The following is a 21,365-nucleotide window of genomic DNA, read 5'->3' as shown; positions in this document are numbered from 1 at the left end:
TAGTCATAAGGCTAGTTAAGTGATAAAATCAGGACTTGACACTAGTCGTCATGTTTTCTAATCATCATTATTCTTTATTGAATACCTTCTTTATAACTATCACTAGCCTAGGCATTATCTCTAATACATCAAAATGAGGCCTGGAAAGGTGAAGTGATTAGATAAAATTCATACAGATTTTATCATTCAGTGATAAAATCGTCATTAGAATGGCGATTCACACCAAACCTCTCAGTCTCTGTACCCATACTTTTCCTACTAGACAAGGGTTGTTGCTTGAAACGTGAGGAATGATACTAGTGTTGAAGGTTTGTGAGTAGTGACGTGAATAAGAGATAGGTAGTTTTAACCTAATATAAACCGTACTCTGGAGTCTGGGTTTTCCCCAGTTTCTAAGCTTTCAGTTGGTATATAATTCAGTGTTCTGCAGTTGGGCTGCTCTTGACTTTTTCATTCTGCCAAGTGCTGACTGCTAAAACACATCTCACTGATAAGCCCTCCTCCGGCCTTTGGCACCCTTGCTGTAAAGGCAGGTGGTCTGAAGAAAGGCTCCCCCTAGGTTGTTGCACACTATACACAACACATAACAGGGCGAGACAACTGTTAGTTCCTTCCTTCTTTTCTCCCCCCGCCCTCCAGAAAGCTGGGCCCCAGATGGAAGAGCTGGAAACGTGTCAACTGTTCTCTGAAGGGCATTGAGAAAACACTGTCAAGAAGAAAAAGGCAAACGCAATACCTAATTAGTTCACTAATCAGACAGGATGACCATCCATTTTACAAAGAAAATGTCCTGGACAGAGATGAGAAGGGTTGGCAGAGTGTGCTCACATGGCTCTCAAAGACCTACACATTTTTGTCAGGGGATTTGTAACTTGGGGGCATTGCTACCCTGATTGACTTTATATATTCATTATATCTCTTCCCAAAATGTGACCACTGCAAACTAAGGCATAAAAGTAATATTTGGGGATGTTTTCCTCTTGAGAAAGTGCCCTTGAATGTGCCAAGATGTGCCTTGTTGCCAGTGTCATGAATCCTTTTATATGTATTGTGTTTATAACTATGATCTCAGTGAAGGAAAACTTTGATTTAACATTCTCATTTGAACCTTTGGTCTCCATTTCTTGTACTTTACATTGAATTCAGCAGTTATTGGAGAATAAACACAGGGTACTTAAAGGAAAAGTTTGGAATTACTGAGAGGAACATAGCTCAATTTAAAGGTGATTATGGTAGCCATGGCCCTATTATTAACGAAGTAGGTAACAAGTTCCCTTTAATGGGAAAAAATAAGTTTTTGAAGATATTAGAACATTACTCTTCATTATCAAGTCTTCTTCATATTAGCTCAGACCTAATTCTAACATCAAGTTTAATCTACCTAATCTGACTTTCTGGGATTTGTTGCCATCAAGTGTTATCAAACAGCTGCTTATTATGAATTGTCCTCGTAGATGAAGTAGCCTGTACTTAGCTTAGGGTCAGCTCTACTTTTCTTTTTTTTTGGACAATATACATCGTAAATCACATGCTTGGTATCAGAGATGTTGACTCCACTTCATTTTTCTTACTTAGAATAGTTGATATGTATAAATATGTATTTCACCATTCATAGTAATTTATATACAACTGACTGATTCTATTTCCATGGCATGCAGTTGATGCTTACTTGTCTGGACAGTCCCACATTAGCTTTTTTTTGCCACTACTACTTCAGTTAATTTGTAAGAAGTCAAGAAAGAATGCCGTTGAGATAAGCTGAATTTATAACCTGGTTTCTTCCTTTCTCAGCCACTATCCTCACTGTTAACTCTAATGTCACATCATCCCTTGACCTTGCTGCCTTGTCTTAGATTCCTAGGATTGCTGTAAAAGTACTATACACTGGGTGGCTTAAAACAACACTATTCTCTCACAGTTCAAGAGGTCAGAAATCCAAAATCAAGGTATCAGCAGGGTTGATTCCTTCTTGGCCTCAGAGGAAGAATCTATTCTATACCTGTCTCCTAGCTTCAGGTGTTTGCTGATAATCCTTGGCATTCCTTGGCTTGTAGATGGCAACATTCCAATCTCTGCCTCCATTGTCACATGCGTTCTCTCTGTGGGACTATGTCTGTCTTCACGTAGTAAACTTCCCTCTGTGTGTGTGTCTGTCTTTTCTCCTCTTCTTATAAGGACGTCATTCATACTGGATTTAGGAACTACCCAGATAATCCAGGGTGATCTCCTCCCCTCAAAATCCTTAACTTAATTATATCTGCAAGGACATTTTTTCCAAATAAGGAAACATTCACAGTTCAAGGAATTAAGAGGTAGACATATTTTGGGGGGGCACCATTCAGCCTATTATACTAAGAAAGCATCTTCTTCACTTCTCAGTCCTCTAGGTAAATATGTTGGTATTTCAGATTGTTGTGACTACTTTTCTTTTATAGAAAATTCTGATTTCCATTCCTTTTATTCTCTACAGTTGGTGCTGACAAAAGGGTGCCAGCAATGCCTGGATCGCCTGTGGAAGTGAAGATACAGTCAAGATCCTCACCTCCCACCATGCCACCCCTCCCACCAATAAATCCCGGAGGACCTAGGCCAGTGTCATTCACTCCTACAGCATGTGAGACCTCTTAATTACTTGGGTTTGTGGTTCACCGTGACATTTGGATCTAAATGAATGTCATTAAGCCTTCTATATATACTACTTAACATTTTTAAAATGGCTGTTAACACACACACATGTGTCTTGGTTGTTTCTTTTCTAAGTTGCTTTTTCCCTCTGAGAATAGTACATAGCTGATTTAGGTATTTGGAAATTTAGTAGTCTAAATATTTTGTTTTCATACTTTTTGGCTTGTAAGTATCTATTTTAATTTCTTTGGCTCTAAAATAATGAATTTAAATTATTATATTGATTAATAGGATTCAAAGTAAGTTTCATAAAATGAATGAACTATACTCCAGGACTGTCATGGTAAGGCTTTTTACAAAAAAAATTGATTATTTTATTAGTTTACTAGGGCTGCTGTAACAAAATACCAAAGACTAGGTGGCTTAAACAACAGGAATTAATTTTTTCACAGTTCTGGAGGTTAGAAGTCCAAGATCAAGATGTCAGCAGGTTTGGTTTCTTTGGAAGCCTCTTTCCTTGTCTTGCAGATAGCTAGCTGCCTTCTTGCTCTGTCCTCTCATAGCCTTTCCTTGTGCATGTGCATCCTTGGTGCTCCCTCCTCTTCTTATAAGTACAACAGTCATATTGGATTAGGACTTAGGCAGATGACCTCATTTAACCTTTAAGGGCCCTATCTCCAAATATAGTCACATTCTGAGGTACTGGGGGTCACAACTTCAACATAGGAGTTTGGGAGGGGGATACAATTTAGTCCATAACAAATATATTAGACAATAAATAAAAGTTGTTCAGCCTTGCTAGTCACCAAGGAAATGCAAACTAAAACCCAATGTAGTACTACATACACCCACAAGAATGTTCAGAATAAAAAAGAATATCAAGTTTTGGTGAGTATGTGTGGAGCAACTTGAACAATCGTACATTGTTTATGAGAAAAATTTTTGGTAGTATCTACTAAAGCTGAATTTCCCTAAACCTTGTAACTCCGCAAATTTAGTCCTAAAACCTCAATTTAAAAAAGAAGGTTTAATTATTTATTGCCCCAAAACATTTGAAATTGAGTAACTGGCAGCTGTAACAATTTGAGCCAAAGTTTATGAAATGAAGTTTGATACCCTTTTTTCTTAAATTGTATTTTTTATCTCAAAGTTAAACAGCCTTAGATAAAGATACTATCTTGAAGTGAAACAGATTTAAACCCAGGCTGTCATTCAGATTTCAAGATATAGACAGTTGGGGTGTGTGCGTGTGTGTGTGCGTGTGTGTGTTTGACCCCCGTATTTGACTATTTAGGGATGAATATGTTTTATTTCAGAAAATGTGATCATACACTTTCACTGAAATTGTAAAACAGCCCGTGTAAGTGTCAGGGTGGCGAAAAGCATAGCAATGTATTATTTTTACAGGTTGCTTCAAAAGAGGGCAGCTCTCCAATGGCAATGGACCTTTCTGTGAACACAAAGAAATGGTACACCATTGCAGCTGACTTTCTGTATTGCTGAGGTTGAGTGTTGAGCCTTCCTTTCCAGTAGCTCTAGCATCCTTCACTGGGAGACACAGTAGAGACACCCTCTTTTTCTCAGCCTGTTAACCTTTTATGCATTGAGCCATACACATACAGCATACACAGTTCATAACAGCTTAGCTAATTATGATATACACAGATGTGTGTTTAATCAAGAAGTAGACAGTCTTTCAAGGCAGTATAATACAGAAAGAAATAAGTATAATTTGGTAAGTAAAATAATGGAAGCATGTACATGGGCAGCACAGAACAAAGTTATTAAATCTAGTAGGAGCAGTGGAGTCTGTCAAATAATGCTTCTTAATACAGGTGATATGTTTTTAGACAAATAATGCTTCTTAATACAGGTGATATGTTTTTAGACTTAGTTTTACTTTCTTAAATTTTCAAGCCTGGATATGATTAAATGAAAAATCTATTGACACTTAGGCACTAGGTAATTTTATTTCATTCATCAGGGAAGAAGGAGCTTTGCCTCCAAGAACATAGCTCTAGAGTTGTGTTCCAAATTAAAACTACAAGAAATGACTGTTAAGAACAATGAGCAGGGACTTCCCTGGTGCTGTAGTGGTTAACAATCCACCTGCCAATGCAGGGGACACAGGTTCGATCCCTGGTCCTGGAAGATCCCACATGCCACAGAGCAACTAAGCCCGTGCGCCACAACTACTGAGCCCGTGCGCTTAGAGGCCGTGCCCTGCAACAAGAGAAGCCACCTCAGTGAGAAGCCTGCACACCACAACAAAGAGTAGCCCCAGCTTGCCGCAGCTAGAGAAAGCCCCACATGCAGCAACAAAGACCCAAGGCAGACAAAAATAAAAATAAATACATAAATTTATTAAAAAAAGGAAAAAGAACAGGCAAATAGGAAAACCGTAATTTATCACATGTATTATAATTTGAGCAGAAATATAGAATGGAAGTGTCCCATGTGGTATCTAGAAAATGCTATATTGAATGACCAAGAATTTGGCACTGTCAAGGCAGAGAAAAACTGATTTTAATGGACATGAATATTCTGAGTGGTCAAAGAGATATATATCTCATTGCAGGAACAGGTCATTAAACCTATAGCCTAGAAAAAAACATTTCTCACATTAACACAACTCTCTACTTTCTGATTATCTTGTTTAAATGCTATATATATATTTTTTAATATAAATTTATTTATTTAATTTATTTTTGGCCGCACTGGGTTTTTGTTGCTGCGTGTGGGCTTTCTCTAGTTGTGGCGGGCACGGGCTACTCTTAATTGCAGTGCGTGGGCTTCTCATTGCAGTGGCTTCTCTTATTGTGAAGCATGGGCTCTAGGTGCACGGGCTTCAGTAGCTGTGGCATGCAGGCTTAGTAGTTGTGGCTCGTGGGCTCTAGAGCACAGGCTCAGTAGTTGTGGCGCACAGGCTTAGTTGCTCTGTGGCATGTGGGATCTTCCCAGACCAGGGCTTAAACCCATGTCCCCCGCATTGGCAGGCGGATTCTTAACCACTGTGCCACCAAGGAAGCCTCCAGATGCTATATTTAAATTGACTGCTTAAATTCTTTGGGAACCTGAGGTTGGGAAGGAGGTGTCACATAAAAGATGGGCATGAGTGTCCAGTCATTGGAAATACATATTCTACCAGACTTCTCTCATGCAGCCTATTGCAAGAAGTCTTAAAAACTACCCATCCCTCCCCTTGGCACCTGTAGAATCTAGATGTCCCTTCTCTTTGCTCTTGTAGCACTCATACTCTTCTAACACTTTATGTTATTCTGTTACCATTTTTTACCTGGCAACCTGTCTCACTATAAAGCAACATTGCTGAGGGCTGAAAACATGTCTTGTGTACTCTTTTAACACGTGATTTACAAAATTTAAATGAAGGCAAATGCAAAAAAAGAAGAAATTAGCAGAGATCCTTATGTTTTGCACTTAAACCAAGTCTTTCTTTTAGTGAGCAACGGCATCAACCATTCTCCTCCCACCCTGAATGGTGCCCCATCACCACCACAGAGATTCAGCAATGGTCCTGCCTCTTCCACATCATCTGCACTAACAAATCAACAGTTGCCAGCCACTTGTGGTGCCCGGCAGCTCAGCAAGTTGAAACGTTTCCTCACCACTCTGCAACAGTTTGGCAATGACATCTCACCTGAGATTGGGGAGAAGGTGCGGACTCTTGTTCTAGCACTGGTGGTAAGTACATCACTGTCGACAGCTGCTTGAGTATATGGCTCAGAACTGAAGCCAGCAGAGAGGTTGTACATACTTCTCCTCATTCCCTAACTTGTAGCAGTGTGGCAGATTCTACAGTCTAGATTAGTTTAACTTGTATAATAATGTTGAATCACGGATTTCAGTTGTGGATAATGTTTATCAAAGAAACAAAAGCAAAATCTATAACGTTTTACCGTATTGTTTCTTTTCTTTTTTTTTTCTTTTTTTTTTTTTTTTTGCGGTACACGGGCCTCTCACTGTTGTGGCCTCTCCCGTTGTGGAGCACAGGTTCCGGACGTGCAGGCTCAGCGGCCATGGCTCACGGGGCCCAGCCGCTCTGCGGCATGTGGGATCCTCCCGGACCAGGGCACGAACCCGTGTCCCCTGCATCGGCAGGTGGACTCTCAACCACTGCGCCACCAGGGAAGCTCTACCGTATTGTTTCTTACGGTATCAATTTAATTCCGATAAACAACTTTAAATTTCTCTTAAAAGAGAGTTTCAAGAGGCCCACTGAGGTTCAACTAAGTTGTGTTCCTTAATATATTCAGTGCCTGGTGCATTGTTTCCAAACCAGAGAAAAAAGACAAATGGTTTAATTTTCAAGATAATAATTTGTGAAATTACAAGTTTTGTGGTCTAAATAAATAGTATCAAATGGATTACATTCTTCAGCTCCTCGTGCAAATACAATTTCTTTAGGATTTTCAAGGAACAAATTTTTTTTCCATACTGAGTGGCAAATCCATGATATAAGGTAGTGATCTTCTTACATTGACAGCTGGGAGAGGTTTGACTCTTAGTGTATATAAGGGATGAGCTTCCAGTTCTTAATGTTTGTAAATTGAATTCCTCAAGATTTACCTCAACTAAAAGCACACTGTGCTCCTGCATATTAACCTCTGTATGTGATAAAGATGAATCACAGTACTAAACTTTTACCAGGCAGTTCTCAAAGTGTAATTAGGGACCCCTAGGATTTCTCGAGACCCTTTTTGGAAGTCCAGGAGGTCAAAAACATTTTCATAATAATACTAAAACGTTACTTGCCTTTTGACTGTTATTCTCTCATGACTGTATTGTGGAATTTTCTAGAGGCTGCATGACATAGGATGTTGAAACAGGTTAAATGCAGAAGCAAATTAGGAGAATCCAGCTCTCTTTTATTAAGCTAGATAGCAGAGAGATTTGCAAAACTGTACAAACAGTGCCATTCTCCTTACTACATTTTTTTTTTTTTTTTTGTGATACGCGGGCCTCTCACTGTTGTGGCCTCTCCCGTTGCGGAGCACAGGCTCCGGACGCGCAGGCTCAGTGGCCATGGCTCACGGGCCCAGCCACTCTGCGGCATGTGGGATCCTCCCGGACCGGGGCATGAACCCATGTCCCCTGCATCGGCAGGCGGACTCTCAACCACTGCGCCACCAGGGAAGCCCTCCTTACTACATTTTTTAACCATTTTTAAAAATTGAAGGATAGTTAATTTACAACGTTGTGTTAGTTTCAGGTGTACAGCAAAGTGATTCAGTTATATTCTTTTTCAGATTCTTTTCCATTATAGGTTATTACAAGGTATTGAATATGGTTCCCTGTGCTATACAGCAGGTCCTTGTTATGTATCTATTTTATACATAGTAGTGTGTATCTGTTAATCTCAAATTCCTAATTTATTCCTTCCCCACTTTCCCTTTTGGTAAACATAGTTTGTTTTCTATGCCCGTGAGTCTATTTCTGTTTTGTAAACAAATTCATTTATATCATTTTTTTAGAGTCAACATTTAAGTGATAATTGGAATTCCCTGGCAGTCCAGTGGTTAGGACTCTGTGCTTTCACTGCTGTGGGCCATGGTTCAATCCCTGGTTGGGGAACTAAGATTCTGCAAGCTGCGCCACACAGCTAAAACAGAAAAAAATTTCAGTGATATTGTATGCTATTTGTCTTTCTCTGCCTGACTTACTTCACTTAGTATGATAATCTCTTTCTAGATCCATCCATGTTGTTGCAAATGGCATTATTTCATTCTTTTTTATGACTTAGTAATATTCCATTGTGTGTATATGCTGCATCTTCTTTATCTATTTATCTGTTGATAGACGTTTAGGTTGTTTCCATGTCTTGGCTATTGTAAATACTGCTGCTGTGAACATAGGGGTGCACGTATCTTTTCAAAATATAGCTTTGTCCAGATATATGCTCAGGAGCATATGACAACTCTATTCCCACCAACAGTGGGAATGTAAAAGAAAAAGGTTTCCTTTTTCTCCATACCCTCTCCAGCATTTATTATTTGGAGACTTCTTAATGATGGCCATTCTGACCAGCATGAGATGGCACCTCATTGTAATTTTGATTTGCATTTCTCTAGTAATTAGCAGTGTTGAGCATTTTTCCATGTGCCTGTTGGCCATCTGTATATCTTCTTTGGAGAAATGTCTATTTTGGTCTTCTGCCTATTTTTTTTTAATTGGGTTGTTTGTTTTTTTGATATTAAGCTATATGAGCTGTTTGTATATTTTGGAGATTAATCTCTTGTCAGTTGCATTGTTTGCAAGTATTTTCTCCCAGCCTGTAGATTGTCTTTTCATTTTGTATATGGATTCCTTTGCTGAGCAAAAGCTTTTAAGATTAAGTAGATCCCATTTGTTTATTTATTTTTTTATTTCCTTACTCTAGGAGATGGATCCAAAAATATATTGCTGTGATTTATGTCAAAGAGTGTTCTGCCTATGTTTTCCTCTAGGAGTTTTACAGTATCCAGTCTTATATTTAGGTCTTTAATCCATTTTGGGTTTATTTTTCTATATGGTGTTAGAGAATGTTCTAATTTCATTCTTTTACGTGTAGTTGTCCAGTTTTCCCAGCACCACTTATTGAAGAGACTGTTTTTTCTGCGTTGTATATTCTTGCCTCCTTTGTTGTAGATTAATTGACCATAAGTGCATGGGTTTATTTCTGGGCTTTCTGTCCTTTTCCATTGATCTGTGTGTCTGTTTTTGTGCCAGTACCATACTTTTTTGATTACTGTAGCTTTGTAGTATAGTCAAGTTAGGGAGTGTGATTCCTCCAGCAGTGTCTTTTCTCAAGATTATTTTGGCTATTTGGGATCTTTAGTGTTTCCACACAAATTAAAAATTTTTTTGTTCCAGTTCTGTGAAAAATGCCATTGGTGATTTGATAGGGATTGCATTGAATCTGTAGATTTCCTTGGGTAGTATGGTCATTTTAACAATATTCATTCTTCTAATCCAAAAACAAGGTATATCTTTGCATCAGTTTGTCATCTTCAGTTTCTATCATAGGTGTCTTGTAGTTTTGGGGTACAGGTATTTTCCCTCCTTAGGTACATTTATTCCTAGGTATTTTATTCTTTTTGATGTAGTGTTAAATGGGATTGTTTGCTTAATTTCTCTTTCTGATATTTTGTTGTTAGTGTATAGAAATGCAACAGATTTCTGTATATTAATTTTGTATCCTGCAACTTTATTGAATTCATTGATGAGCTCTAGTATTTTTCTGGTAGCATCCTTAGGATTTTCTGTATGTAGCATCATGTCGTCTGCAAACAGTGACAGTTTTACTTTTACTTTTCCAGATTGGATTCCTTTTATTTTTTTTTCTTCTCTGATTGCTGTGGCTGGGACTTCCAAAACTATGTTGAATAAAAATGGCAAGAGTGGAAATCCTTTTCTTGTTCCTGATCTTAGAGGAAATGCTTTCAGCTTTTCACCCTTGAGTATGCTGTTAGGTGTCGGTTTGTCATATGTGGCCTTTATTATGCTAAGTATGTTCTCTCTGTGCCCACTTTCTGAAGAGTTTTTATCATAAATGGGTGTTGAATTTTATCAGAAGCTTTTTCTGCATCTGTTGAGATGATCATATGGTTTTTATTCTTCAGTTTGTTAATGGGTGTATAACATTGATTAATTTGTGGTGACCATGGTGTATAATCCTTTTAATGTATTGTTGGATTCTGTTTGCTGGTATTTTGTTGAGGATTTTTGCATCTGTGTTCATCAGTGGTATTGGCCTGTAATTTTCTTTTTGTTTGTAATATCTTTATCAGGGTGATTGTGACCTCATAGAATGAGTTTGGAAGTGTTCCTCCCTCTGCCATTTTTTGGAATAGTTTCAGAAGGATAGGTATTAATGCTTCTTTAAATGTTTGGTATAATTCACCTGTGAAGCCATCTGGTCTTGGACTTTTGTTTGTTGGGAGTTTTTAAGTTGCTTATTTAATTTCTTTTTTTTTTAATTTTATTTATTTTTGGTTGTGTTGGGTCTTTGTTGCTGCGTGCGGGCTTTCTCTAGTTGTGGCAAGTGGGGGCTACTCTTTGTTGCAGTGCACAGACTTTTCATTGCGGTGGCTTCCCTTGTTGCGGAGCACGATCCCTAGAGCATGAGGGCTTCAGTAGTTGTGGCTCACAGGCTCTAGAGCACACACTCTGTGGTTGTGGCTCACTGGCTTGGTTGCTCTGCGGCATGTGGGATCTTACCGGACCAGGGATCGAGCTCATGTCCCCTGCATTGGCAGGCAGATTTTTAACCACTGCGCCACCGGGGAAACCCCAGGTTGCATATTTAATTTCATTACTGGCAATTGGCTGGTTCATATTTTCTGTTTCTTCCTGGTTCAGTCTTGGCAGGTTGTACATTTCTAAGAATTTGTCCATTTCTTCTAGGTTGTCCATTTTATTGGTATATAGCTGCTCCTAGTAGTCTCTTAAGATCCTTTGTGTTTCAGTGGTGTCAGTTGTAACTTCTCCTTTTCTGATTTTATTGATTTGGGCCCTCTCCCTTTTTTTTCTTGATGAGGCTGGCTAAAGGTTTATCAATTTTGTTTATCTTTTCGGAGAACCAGTTTTTAGTTTCATTGATGTTTTCTGTTTTGTTTTTCTTTTAGTCTCTACTTCATTTATTTCTGCTGTGATCTTTATGATTTCTTTCCTTCTACTAACTTTGGGTTTTGTTTGTTCTTCTCTAGTTGCTTTAGGTGTAAGTTTAGGTTGTTCATTTGAGATTTTTCATGTTTCCTGAGGTAAGCTAGTATCACTATAAACTTCCCTCTTAGAACTGCTTTTGCTGCGTCCCATGGGTTTTGGATTGTTGTGTTTTCATTTTCATTTGTCTCTAGGTATTTTTTTATTTCCTCTTTGATTTCTTCAGTGATCCATTGGTTGTTCAGTAGCATGTTGTTTAGCCTCCATGTGTTTGTGTTTTAAAAGAGGCTTGATATGATTTCAGGTTTCTTAAATTTACCAAGTCTTGCTTTCTTGCCCATCATGTGATCTGCCCTGGAGAATGTTCCATTTACACGTGCAAAAAATTTGTATCCTGCTGCTTTCAGATGGAATGCCCTGTAAATATCAATTAAGTCCATCTGGTCTAATGTGTCATTTAAGACCTGTGTTTCCTTACTGAGTTTCTGTCTGGATGATCTGTCCATTGATGTAAGTGGGGTATTAAAGTTCCCCACTATTATTGTGTTACCATCAGTTTCTCCTTTTATGTCTGTTAACATTTGCCATATAATTGAGGTGCTCCTATGTTGTGTGCATACGTATTTACAATTAATTGTTCTATCTTCTTCTTGGATTGATCCTTTGATCATTATGTTTGTTTGGTTGGTTTTTTTTGGCCACACTCCTTAGCTTGTGAGATCTTAGTTCCTTGACCAAGGATTGAACCCAGGCCCTCGGCAGTGAGAGCACGGAGTCCTAATTACTGGACCACTAGGGAATTTCCAGTCATAGCCTTTTTCTTTCTTTCTTTTTCTAAAAAATATTTATTTGTTTATTTTATTTATTTGGTTGCACTGGGTCTTAGTTGCAGCAGGCATGTTCCTTAGTTGTGGCTTGGTGGCTTCTTAGTTATGGCATGCAAACTCTTCATTGTGGCATGCATGTGGGATCTAGTTCCCTGACCAGGGATCGAACCCAGGCCTCCTGCATTGTGAGCGCGGAGTCTTCCACTGCAACACCAAGGAAGTCCCCACATTCTTTATTTTAAAGTCTCTTTTGTCTGATATGAGTATTGCTACTCCAACTTTCTTTTGATTTCCATTTGCATGGAATACCTCTTCCCATCTCCTCACTTTCAGTCTGTATTTGTCTCGAAATCTGAAGTGAGTCTCTTGTAGGCAGCATATATAGGTCCTGTTTTTGTATCCATTCAGCAGTCTGTCTTGTGGTTGGAGCATTTAGTCCATTTATATTTAGAGTAATTATTGATATGCGTGTACCTATTGTCATTTTGTTAATTGTTTTGGATTTGTTTTTGTAGGTCTTTTTTTCACCTTCTTTTGTCCTCTTCTGTGATTTGATGACTATCTTTAGTGTTGTGTTTGCATTCCTGTTTCTTTTTTGTATGTATATTTATTATAGATTTTGTATAGCAGCCTGTATATATGTTTTTGTATAGCAGGTTTTTGTATAGCAGGTTTTTGTATAGCAGCCTATATATATATATATATACATGCTTGTTTTAAGTTGCTGATCTCTTACTTTCAAATGGGTTTTAGATACCCTGCATTTGTACTCTGCTCCCCTCATGATTATTGTTTTTGATATTATATTTTACATCTAATTGTTCTGTGTGTTTCTTTTGTTTTTAAAAATTTATTTATTTTATTTATTTATTTTTGACTGCATTGGGTCTTTGTTACTGCGCGTGGACTTTCTCTAGTTGTGGTAAGCAGGGCTTACTCTTAGTTACAGTGCGCGGTCTCCTCATTGTGGTGGCTTCTCTTGTTGCGGAGCACAGGCTCTAGGCATGCGGCTTCATTAGTTGTGGCACACAGGCTCAGTAGTTGTTGCTTGCAGGCTCTAGAGCACAGGCTCAGTAGTTGTGGCGCGTGGGTTTAGTTGCTCTGCGGCATGTGGGATCTTCCGGACCAGGGCTTGAACCCATGTTCCGTGCATTGGCAGGCAGATTCTTAACTAATGTGCCACCAGGGAAGTCAGTTTTGTGTGTTTCTTTTTTTTTTTTTTTGGTACACGTGCCTCTCACTATTGTGGCCTCTCCCGCTGCAAAGCACAGGCTCCGGACACACAGGCCCAGCGGCCATGGCTCACGGGCCCAGCCGCTCCGCGGCATGTGGGATCTTCCCAGACCGGGGCATGAACCTGTGTCCCCTGCATCGGCAGGTGGACTCTCAACCACTGCGCCGCCAGGGAAGCCCCTTCTTTTGTCTTTTAACTACCTCCCCAGTAGCTTTGTATATGGATGATTCCCTACCTTTTTTGTATTTTTGCCTTTACCAGTAAGCTTTTCCATTTCATAATTTTCTTGTTTCTAATTGTGGCCTTTTCTTTTCTGCCTAGGGAAGTTCCCTTAGCATTTGTCATAAAGCTGGTTTAGGGTGCTGAATTCTTTTAGCTTTTGCTTGTCTGTTAAGCTTTTGATTTCTCCACCAAATCTGAATGAGAGCCTTGCTGGGTAGAGTATTCTTGGTTGTAGGTTTTTCTCTTTCATCACTTTAAGTGTATTGTGCCACTCCCTTCTGGTCTGCAGAGTTTCTGCTGAAAAAAATCAGCTGATAGCCTTATTAGGAGTTCCTTTGTGTGTTGTTGCTTTTCCCTTATTGCTTTTAATATTCTCTCTTTATCTTTAATTTTTGTCATTTCGATTACAGTGTGTTTTGGTGTGTTTCTCTGCAGGTTAGTCTTGTATGGCAGGGGTCCCCAACCCCTGGGCCATGGACCAGTAGCAGTCCGTGGCCTGTTAGGAGCTGGACCGCACAGCAGGATGTGAGTGGCAAGAGAGTGAGCTAAGCTTCATCTGCCACTCCCCATCGCTCGCATTAATGCCTGAACCATCCCATCCCCCACCCCGCCCCCTGTGGAAAAATTGTCTTCCATGAAACCAGTCCATGGTGCCAAAAAGGTTGGAGACTGCTGCTGTATGGGACTCTGTACCTCCTGGACTTGGGTGACTATTTCCTTTCCCAGGTTAGGGAAGTTTTCAGCTATTATCTCTTCACACATTTTCTCAGGCCCTTTCTCTCTTTTTCTACTCCTTCTGGGTCCCCTATAATGCAAACATTAGTGCGCTTGATGTTGTTCCAGAGGTCTCTTACACTGTCTTCATTTCTTTTCATTCTTTTTTCTTTTTGACGGCAGTGATTTCCACTACTCTGTGTTTCAGCTCACTGATCCATAATTCTGCCTCGTTTAGTCTACTGTTGATTCCTTCTAGTGTGTTTTTCATTTCTGTCATTATATTCTTCTGTTTGGTTGCTCTTTATATTTTCTAATTCTTTGTTAAAAACTGCTAGTTTATTGCTCTCTGCATATATTTTCCTCCCAAGTCCTGTGATCATCTTTATGATGATTACTCAACTCTTTCTTGGGTAGATTGCCTATCTCCACATCACTGGTTCTTCTTCTGGGGTTTTATCTTGTTCCTTTGTCTGAAACATTCTTCTGTCACCTCATTTTTTTAATGTTTATTTATTTGTCTGCACCAGGTCTTAGTTGCAGCACATGGGATCTTCAGTGCCATGTGCAGGATCTTTTACTTGCAGCAAGCATGCAGGATCTTTTTTTTTAGTTGCAGCATGCAGGGTCTTTAGTTGTGGCATGCAAACTCTCAGTTGCAGCATGTGGGATCTAGTTCCGTGACCAGGGATCGAACCCTGGCCCCCTGCATCCAGAGCGCAGAGTCTTAGCCACTGGACCACCAGGGAAGTCCCCGCCTCATTTTGTCTAAATTGCTATTTGTATTTTTATGTATGTGATAGGTTAGTTATGTTTCTCAGCCTTAGAGGAGTGGTCCTCTGTAGGAGATGTCCTATGTGTCCCAGCAATGCACTCCCCTCTCATCACCCAAGGGCCACAGGCCAGCTGGTCCCAGGGTAGTGTCTCGCCTGCGTTTGCAGAGTTGCAGCAAAAATCTGTATCCACCACAAGTGCTTGAAGTTATTGCCTTTTTGAAGAAAAACATACTTCTGGCAACAAATTGCATCACTTGTGGAATCTTGCTTAACTTCAATACCACAGCCAACGCCATGCTGCACCAAATCTGTATACTACATTTTTGAGATAACAGTTATTTTGAAATGAGTTAATAATAAATATTGTTTAAATTCTCAGTTTTAATTTCGGATATAATGATTATCAATAGATGTAACCCATATTAATTAGAGGGATTATGAGACTAAAATGTTTCTGAACTGCTGCTTTAAAAGATGATTCAGTATTGTACAGAGGAAACCACTTTCATACAAGGCAAAATGCAATAAATGACTTTTTCCTCATTTGAGATTCTATCCCTGTTGTTTTGTATAACTGTAGGTGGTTCATTGTCATTGCTGTATAATGTTTCATTGTAGGAATATACCACAGTTTATACTTTTTGATGGACATTTGAGTTGTTTATATTTTGAGGCAGCATCAGGGGTCCCCCAGTACCACCCCCATGTCTTGAGATTTGCTAGAATTGTCCAGACTTGGCATATAGTTGTGCTCAGAGCTAAGTTTTTTTTTGGGGGGGGGCTGCATCAGGTCTTAGTTGCAGCCCACAGGATCTTTGTTGAGGCATGCAGGATCTTTCGTTACAGCATGCAGGCTCTTCATTGTGGTGCACAGGCTTCTCTTTAGTTGTGGCATGCAGGTTTTCTCTTCTCTAGTTGTGGCGCGCAGCTTCCAGAGCACGTGAGCTCTGTAGTTCGTGGCACACGGGCTCTAGATGAGGCGCACGAGCTCAGTAGTTGTGGCACGCGGGCTTAGTTATCCTGCAGCATGTGGGATCTTAGTTCCCTGATGAGAGATCAAACCTGCGTCCCCTGTATTGCAAGGCAGATTCTTTACCACTGGACCACCAGGGAAGTCCCTAAGATTTAATACAGAGGCATAATAAAGGTACACAGCTGGGGCTTCCCTGGTGGCGCAGTGGTTGGGAGTCCGCCTGCCGATGCAGGGGACACGGGTTCGTGCCCCGATCCGGGAAGATCCCACATGCTGCGGAGCGGCTGGGCCCGTGAGCCATGGCCACTGAGCCTGCGCGTCCAGAGCCTGTGCTCCACAGTGGGAGAGGCCACAACAGTGAGAGGCCCGCGTACCGCAGGGGAAAAAAAAAAAAAGATACACCACTGGATCAAAACGGTGAGAAACACAGTTGGGATCCGGAGGAATCCATATATAGGCTTCCTTTTTCTCCTCTATGAACAGTCACACAGAGTTCACTCTTCCCCCAGCAGTGAAAATACAGCAACTTATGTGTGATGTTTCTGCCCAAGGAACCCCATTAAACCCTCAATGCCCAAGGTTTTTCCTGGGGTCTGGGCACATAGGCACTCTTGGCATAGCACCTATGAAACTCCAGACTCATAGAAGGAAAAGTGGTGTTTAGCATCAATCAGAGTTTGTTAAAACAGTACCCACATCCATTAGGGAAACTTTTTGTTTGTTTGGGGTGGGAGTGGGGTCCCTTTATTGGTCAAATTTTAGAGTATTATGGAAAAGTATTTCTGGCTCTAGACTAATAAAATTGGCCTTAAATGTCAAAATGAGTTTGAGCATAATTGGAAGCAAAGTAGCCATCAGAATGTTAATGCCAATTCCAGCAGCAAATTAAGTAGAGTCTGCTTAATTTCAAGAGTAGAAGAAAAAAATGACAGCTCATTTGCATGCGTGCATGCGCACACGCACGCGTGCGCACACACACACACACACAGAGAAAGTGAATTTTTTTCTAACTATGAAGGAATATGTAGATGTAGCCAATCATCTCTTTTAAATGGCTGTGCTTGGGTTAATGTTTCTTTTTTTTTTTCCAAATTTTTGAAATTGTGTCATCATGAGGAGGTGGTAAAATACATATAGCACAGAATTTACCATCGTAACCATTTTTAAGTGTACAATTCAGTGGTATTAAGTATATTCATTGTTGTGCAACTATCACCACCGTCTACCTTCAGAACACTTTTCATCTTTCAAAACTGTAACTCTGTGCCATTAAACAATAATTCCCCATTTCCTTCTTTCCCCAGCTTCTGTCAGCCACCATTCTACTTGACTACTCCAGTTACCTCCTATTAGTGAAATCACATAGTATTTGTCTTTTTGTAGCTGGCTCATTTCACTTAGTGTAATGTTGTCAAGGTTTATCCGTGTTGTAGCATGTGTTACAGTTTTTTACCTTGCAAGCAGGCTTTCCTAAGGTTAGCAGTTGTAGACCAGCTATATTAACTCTTTTCTGTACAGGGGCCATTACAAATAATGAACATTTTTATTTATGGTACATGTGTGTAAGCACTGCACTGAACAATGGAATTGTGATTTCATAGGGTATACATGTATATAAATTTAGTATATAAGGTCAAATGGTTTTCCCAAGTTTTATACCAATTTATAATCTCACATACTGAGATTTTCATTCAGATCAGCGTCTTAGTCCTTTTAGGCTCTTAGAATAGAATACCATAGACTAGGTAGTTTATAAACAACCAATATTCATCTCTCATAGTTTTGAAGGTTGCTAAGTCCAAGATCAAGGTGTCAGCAGATTCGGTGTCTCATGAGAGCCCACTTCCTGGTTCATAGATGGCCATCTTCTCACTGTTTCCTCACAGGGCAGAATGGGCAAGAGAGCTCCCTGGTGTCTTTTTTATAAGGGCACTAATGCCATTCACTAGGGCTCTGTCCTCATGACCTAGCCACCTCCAAAAGGCCTCACTTCCAAATATCAACACATTGGAAATGAGATTTCAAGATAGGAATTTTGAGGGCTTAGAAAAACATATAGTCTATAGCAATTGATATTGAAACTATAAATATATTTGGAGACAATACAAGGTGAGAAATGTTTGTTAAATTTGATATCCATTCATTGTTAAAAAACAAACAGCAAACCAATTATAGCAGGAACTTCCTTAATCTGATGACAGTTGTATGTATAAAACACACTTTAGCAAGCCTGTGCTAAGTGATGAAATTTCAAAAGCTTTCCCTCTGATATTAGGAACCAGATAGGATCTCTTTTCTCTTCACTGTAATCCTGAACATCATAGCCTAGCAAATAAGATATAAGGATTGGGGCTTCCCTGGTGGCGCAGTGGTTGAGAGTCTGCCTGCCGCTGCAGGGGACACGGGTCCGTGCCCCGGTCCAGGAAGAACCCACATGCCGCGGAGCGGCTAGGCCCGTGAGCCGTGGCCGCTGGGCCTGCGTGTCCGGAGCCTGTGCTCCGCAACGGGAGAGGCCACAACAGTGAGAGGCCCGCGTACTGCCAAAAAAAAAAAAAAAAAAAAAAAAAGATATAAGGATTGGAGGGACTTCCCTGGTGGTCCAGTGGATAAGACTCCATGCTTCCAATGCAGGGGGCCCAGGTTCAATCCCTCGTCAGGGAGCTAGATTCTGCGTGCATGCAGCAACTAAGAATTCACATTCTGCAACTAAGAGTCCACATGCTGCAACTAAGAACTCGCATGCCCAACTAAGAAGCCTGCGTGCTGCAACGAAGATCCCACGTGCCCCAGCTAAGACCCAGCACAGCCAAAATAAATAAATAATACATAAATAAATAAAATATTTTTTAAAATATATAAGGATTGGAGAAACATAAATAAAACTGCCATGGGCTTCCCTGGTGGCGCAGTGGTTGAGGGTCCGCCTGCTGATGCAGGGGACGCGGGTTCGTGCCCCGGTCCGGGAAGATCCCACATGCTGTGGAGTGGCTGGGCCCGTGAGCCATGGCCGCTGGGCCTGCGTGTCCGGAGCCTGTGCTCCGCAACGAGAGAGACCACAAAGGTGAGAGGCCCGCATACCGCAAAAAAAACTGCCATTATTCATAGATACAATGATTGCCTTATTTGTATTGCATTTGAGCTTACCGATCCATTATTTTTTCCTTTTCTTTCCTTTCCTTTCTTTTTCTTTTCTTTTCTTTTTCCTTTTTCTTTTTCTTTTTTTCTACCATCATGTTGAAAACATTGTCTAATTTGGAGGAGAATTAACACCTTTAGATTATTATATTTCTGTATCCGTGAAAGCCTTATTTGGTCTTTTTTGTTTTATAGATTTATTTTTATTTATTTATTTTGGCTGCTTTGGGTCTTCGTTGCTGTGCACGGGCTTTCTCTAGTTGTGGCTAGTGGGGGCTACTCTTCGTTTTGGTGCAAGGGCTTCTCATTGTGATGGCTTCTCTTGTTCGGAGCACTGGCAATAGGTGCTCAGGCTTCAGTATTTGTGGCATATGGGCTTTAGTAGTTGTGGCTCGCGGGCTCTAGAGTGCAGGCTCAGTAGTCATGGTGCATGGGCTTAGTTGCTCCGCAGCGTGTGGGATCTTCCTGGACCAGGGCTCGAACCCGTGTCCCCTGTGTTGGCAGGCGGATTCTTAACCACTGTGCCACCAGGGAAGCCCTTATTTGGTCTTGTATTTATGAAAGGAATCATTAAGATTTTGGTAGGCATATGTAAATGGAACAGTAATTCCATGTGGAGGAGACTTCGTTTGCAAAGTCAGAAAAGGCCACACAGGTAGCAAGAGTTTAGTTCACCTGTGTGCATTTGGTATTTCTGGTGTGTAAGAGAAGAGGTAAGGTGCTGGTGGTCTGTAACTGTACCAGGAAGCAAGCGTGGCAGTTTCCACTGCAAGGTAAAGGTAAATGTTTTGTACTCTGGCTACTTATTTGGAGAATACACATTCTGGAAGGTAGTTTTATACCTTAAACTAGACAGTTCCTTTGACCTACCAGTATCTCTCCTTGACATTCATCTTAAGATAAAATAATAAACAATGTGCACTAACATTATTTATAATGTCAAAAAAAATTGAACCACCTAAATGTTCTATAAAAGCCTGAGTAAATGACAGTACCTCAGTTTAATGGAATATGATGTAGTCATATCAAGTCTGGTTCAGAGGTATAACAGAAAGGTATACTTCTTATTCCTCCTGACAAATACAACAAAAAAACAATGGACGTTATGTATAAAACAAAAGTAAGAAGACTCTGAAAGATGGAGAGAAGGCGGCAGATTGGCTAGTGACCTTGAGACTCAAGTACACAGCAGTGAGTTCCCTTGGCTTTGTGCTGTCATCATATATCCTGGACTGTGGTCTGGAGAAGCCAGTATTATGGAAATACTAATGAGCACAGACCAAAAGCAAACAAACCAAAACCCACAAAAAAAAACCCACCTCCTTCTAGCCAAAGGACTAGGAAAGGAGCAACCAAACAAGATACAAAACTTTTGGACAAAAATCACTCTGTGGCAGTCAAACACCTCAGGAAAAAACCCACAATAATATACACCCTTCCCCCTCCCCTACAAGGCCTACTGGGGAGCCTGAGCTCCCACCTCTGCCCAGCAGTAGGGAACCCCTCTTTCCTTCTACAAATCAACAGAGGGTGAGTGGGGAGCCTGGGATTATACCCCACCTGAGAGCATCAAAGATTCTTCTCTTCCCAATGGCACACTATCAGAGGATGCCTCGAAAATAGAAGACGTAGATAAGATCTGGAGTCTTACAACATAGAACCCAAAACATCCAGGATACAGCAGAAAATCGCTTGTCATGCCAAGAACTGACCATCTCAAGTGGAATGAGAAAAGGTAACCAACAAACATCAGTTAAGATGACCCAGATGTTTGAAATATGTGACGAGTTTTGAAGCAGCCATCATAAAAATGCTTCAGTGAGCAGTTACCAACACAAATGAAGAAATACAAAGCCTCAGCAAGGAAATAGAAGATATAAAGAAGAACTAAATGGAAAGTTGAGAACTGACAATTATAATAATGAAATTAAAAACTCAGTGATGGGGACTTCCCTGGTGGCACAGTGGATAAGAATCTGCCTGCGAATGCAGGGGACACAGGCTCGAGCCCTGGTCCTGGAAGATCCCACATGCCACGGAGCAGCGAAGCCTGTGAGCCACACCTACTGAGCCTGTGCTCTAGAACCGGTGTGCCACAACCACTGAGCCCGCATGCCACAACTGCTGAGCCTGCGTGCCTGAAGCCTATGCTCTACAACAAGAGAAGCCACCGCAAGGAGAAGCCCGCGTGCCACAAC

At 40.5% G+C, this 21,365-nt stretch overlaps 1 protein-coding gene across 2 annotated transcripts in view; it reads left to right on the top strand.

Moving 5' to 3' along the window:
- Positions 1-21,365, top strand: part of CBFA2T2 (CBFA2/RUNX1 partner transcriptional co-repressor 2) — a 170,817-nt gene that overhangs the window by 119,828 nt on the left and 29,624 nt on the right. For both annotated transcript variants that reach the window (XM_027078590.1, XM_027078589.1), the window contains exons 2-3: positions 2,471-2,614; positions 6,086-6,327. In XM_027078590.1, coding sequence (XP_026934391.1) covers positions 2,471-2,614; positions 6,086-6,327 — 386 coding nt within the window. The remainder of the gene's footprint in view (positions 1-2,470; positions 2,615-6,085; positions 6,328-21,365) is intronic.

Source organism: Aethalodelphis obliquidens, unplaced genomic scaffold (genome assembly GCF_003676395.1).
Source record: "Aethalodelphis obliquidens isolate GAN/ISIS:26980383/991018 unplaced genomic scaffold, ASM367639v1 scaffold42, whole genome shotgun sequence".
Taxonomy (NCBI): Eukaryota; Metazoa; Chordata; class Mammalia; order Artiodactyla; family Delphinidae; genus Aethalodelphis; species Aethalodelphis obliquidens.
The sequence above is the reverse complement of the archived record's forward strand: the minus strand, read 5'-3'. Positions and strand labels throughout refer to the sequence as shown.